The 2782-nt window shown below is 43.6% G+C and overlaps 1 protein-coding gene across 1 annotated transcript in view; it reads left to right on the top strand.

Moving 5' to 3' along the window:
• The first annotated feature begins 426 nt into the window (after positions 1-426).
• THG1L (tRNA-histidine guanylyltransferase 1-like (S. cerevisiae)) overlaps positions 427-2782 on the top strand; it is an 8546-nt gene continuing 6190 nt past the window's right edge. The window contains exons 1-3 of the mRNA XM_004689831.2: positions 427-617; positions 1535-1711; positions 2411-2580. Of these exons, the coding sequence (XP_004689888.1) occupies positions 427-617; positions 1535-1711; positions 2411-2580 (538 nt within the window). The remainder of the gene's footprint in view (positions 618-1534; positions 1712-2410; positions 2581-2782) is intronic.

Genomic DNA, 2782 nt, shown 5'->3' with positions numbered 1-2782 from the left:
AAAAAAATTATGCTTTGGAATATTTGACACTGCAAAATACTTAAGAATGGAAAAAATATATAAACTGTTCCCCATAGGAACAGATACACAGAGGAAAGGGATTGAAAGAGATCATCCACGATGTTTGACCGTGAAGGGGGAGATCTAATGTAAATTTTTTTATGGCATATTCACGTTGTCTACAGAAGAATAATAAATCCATAACTAAACCTACAGTTTGGGTAAGGCAGGGAATTTTTTTGAAAATATAAGACTAACAAGCAGCAGGATAAAGGACTAGGCAAGCCGGGAGGAACCAGCACTCCCTCCGGGACCAGAAGTGTACTCGGAACACTAGGAGAGGACAGAGAGAGATGCTGACCTCCACTGCGGCTAGAGAGGCCAGGGCAGCTAAAGAGGAACTTCCGGGGCGGGGCTCGCCGGGGCATGTGGGCAATTTGCAACAGGAGAGTTCGTGATTGTGTGGCTGCCGCTTCTGCCACTTTGAGCCGGTGTCTGAAGTCGGGAGCGGCCATGGCAAAGAGCAAATTTGAGTACGTACGAGACTTTGAGGCCGATGACACCTGTTTGGCCCACTGTTGGGTGGTGGTGCGGCTGGACGGCAGAAACTTCCATCGGTGAGCAGGGGAGCTCGTGGCGGAGGTGGGCGAACGCTTCCGGGAAGGCGGACCCACGTTAGCGCCGGCGCCGCTTCCGGGTTACCTAGGTAACGCGGCAGCCAGTAAGCGCGCGACATTGGGCATCGTTCTGCGCACTGCTTCTCACGTGCTTGTAAGGGGGCTGGTTAGGGTAGTTCCTTGGAGCAGGGGCTCTTCTGATGAGACAAATACCGGACACCTACCAGCACGTCCCTTCACAGGCCTCGCTGCGCTTGCCTGTATACTTTGTTTTATGATCAGTAACTGTCCACATGCACAGCATTGCGGAGGAAAAAGAAAACATGGGGAGAGTCCAGGTTTATTATAATTGTCATTTCCCGAATCTTCAGGACAGTTCTCCAAAGTAAAATGTCATTCCTCATTTCACAGAAAAGGAAGTCAAGGCTTAGCATATACAACCCTTTTTCTCATTTGGGCAGGGCATAAAATAGACTTGTCAAGGAAATGGATGAGGTGAGGCTGGTGGAGGATCTGAACTCTTTTTTTTTTTTTTTTTAAGATTTATTTATGCATACAAGAGCTGGGGTACAGCCAGAGGTGCAGAAGTATGAGAGGATTCAACAAAGACAGAGTGGGGAGCAGAACAGGTAGAGTCACTGAAATACACTGCTGAGGGGAGCAAGTAATGGGTGAAACAGGAGAGTGCTGTGCCCTGTGGGTTAGCTTCTTGGTCAGGAATCGAACTGGCACTGCAGTGGCTGAGGATTGCTTCATAGTGCTGAGACTCAACCCCTTGTACTACCAGGGAGGCCCTGAACTTGTTCTATTGCGGTGTTTTCTTTTGTGAATGGCCTCTAACTCTTTGATCTGTGGTGTTAACAGCAGTTTTTCTTTTTTCATCCATGCCTTTTCTGTCCTCTCTTTCCCCTATGAAGGTTTGCTGAGAAACACAACTTTTCCAAACCGAATGACAGCCGTGCTCTCCACCTGATGACCAGATGTGCCCAAACTGTAATGGAAGAACTGGAGGACATTGTCATTGCCTATGGACAGAGTGATGAGTACAGCTTTGTGTTCAAGCGGAAAAGCAATTGGTTTAAAAGAAGAGCCAGGTAAATCATGACCTAACTCTTTCAGAATATTTCCTACCAGCATCTAGCTTTTTCTTAATTGCAAACTTTTAACAGTAATGTTTGTGGTACTTGCAATTGCAGGATGTATGTAAATTCCGGGGTGAGAGTATGCCTCCTTCCACCTGATACCTAGGTATTTTATGTACCTCTTTAACCCATTCTTTCCCCTCCAGTGCCCCTCGGACCCCCCACCTCCTACCTATTCTAAACTAATCTAGTATGGAGCATAAAGACTAGAAACAGAGACAATAGAATATAATATCAATGATTCATAGGTTGGCTCTAGCCAGTGATAGCTTATACATGCATTGCAGTATTGTTTTTAAACTTTTAATTAAGGGGCATCTCAGTACAAAAAATAACATATATATATTTGATTTGGCAGTATTTTGAAACTCAAGGAAGCAAGTGATAATGACTGGTACAGTTCTTTGAAGATTAAAAAAATAGAAAATTCATATCAGATTAATTTACAGAGAAAAGTGAGATATTAGTAAATTACTTACAGGACTAAAGGCAAGGCGAGCTACGTTATTTTTCTTGGTGAAAGGTGTCTTATCTCTTGGCCGCCTGGGCAGTTAGAATAATCTCTGTTGCACCCAGAGGCCCGGTCATGGTGTTGAATTAATACGTGTTTTCTTTTTTCTTGCTCCATCCAATGTGCCTTGTATTTGCAAGTAAGTTCATGACTCACGTGGCCTCCCAGTTCGCCTCCAGCTATGTGTTTTATTGGCGGGATTACTTTGAGGATCAGCCTCTTCTGTATCCTCCAGGCTTTGATGGAAGAGTCATTGTGTATCCTAACAACCAGACCTTAAAAGACTACCTCAGCTGGCGCCAAGCTGATTGTAAGTGAAACCAAAATAACAGGTGTAAAACAATGCTATGCACCAGGGGTAATCTGGTACAGGTTTGGTTTATATGTATTTTGCTTGGAATGTAATATTTCAGAATATTTAAATTAGTTTAAAATAATTGAAAAATTGGAAGATTTTATATAGATACTCCTCAGCTTATATAGATACTTCCAGCTTTTTTTTTTTTTTAAAT

The sequence above is a fragment of the Condylura cristata genome, unplaced genomic scaffold (assembly GCF_000260355.1).
Source record: "Condylura cristata isolate star-nosed mole 26May11 unplaced genomic scaffold, ConCri1.0 scaffold00026, whole genome shotgun sequence".
Lineage (NCBI taxonomy): Eukaryota > Metazoa > Chordata > Mammalia > Eulipotyphla > Talpidae > Condylura > Condylura cristata.
Note: the sequence above shows the minus strand (reverse complement) of the source record. Positions and strands in the feature narration are given on the sequence as shown.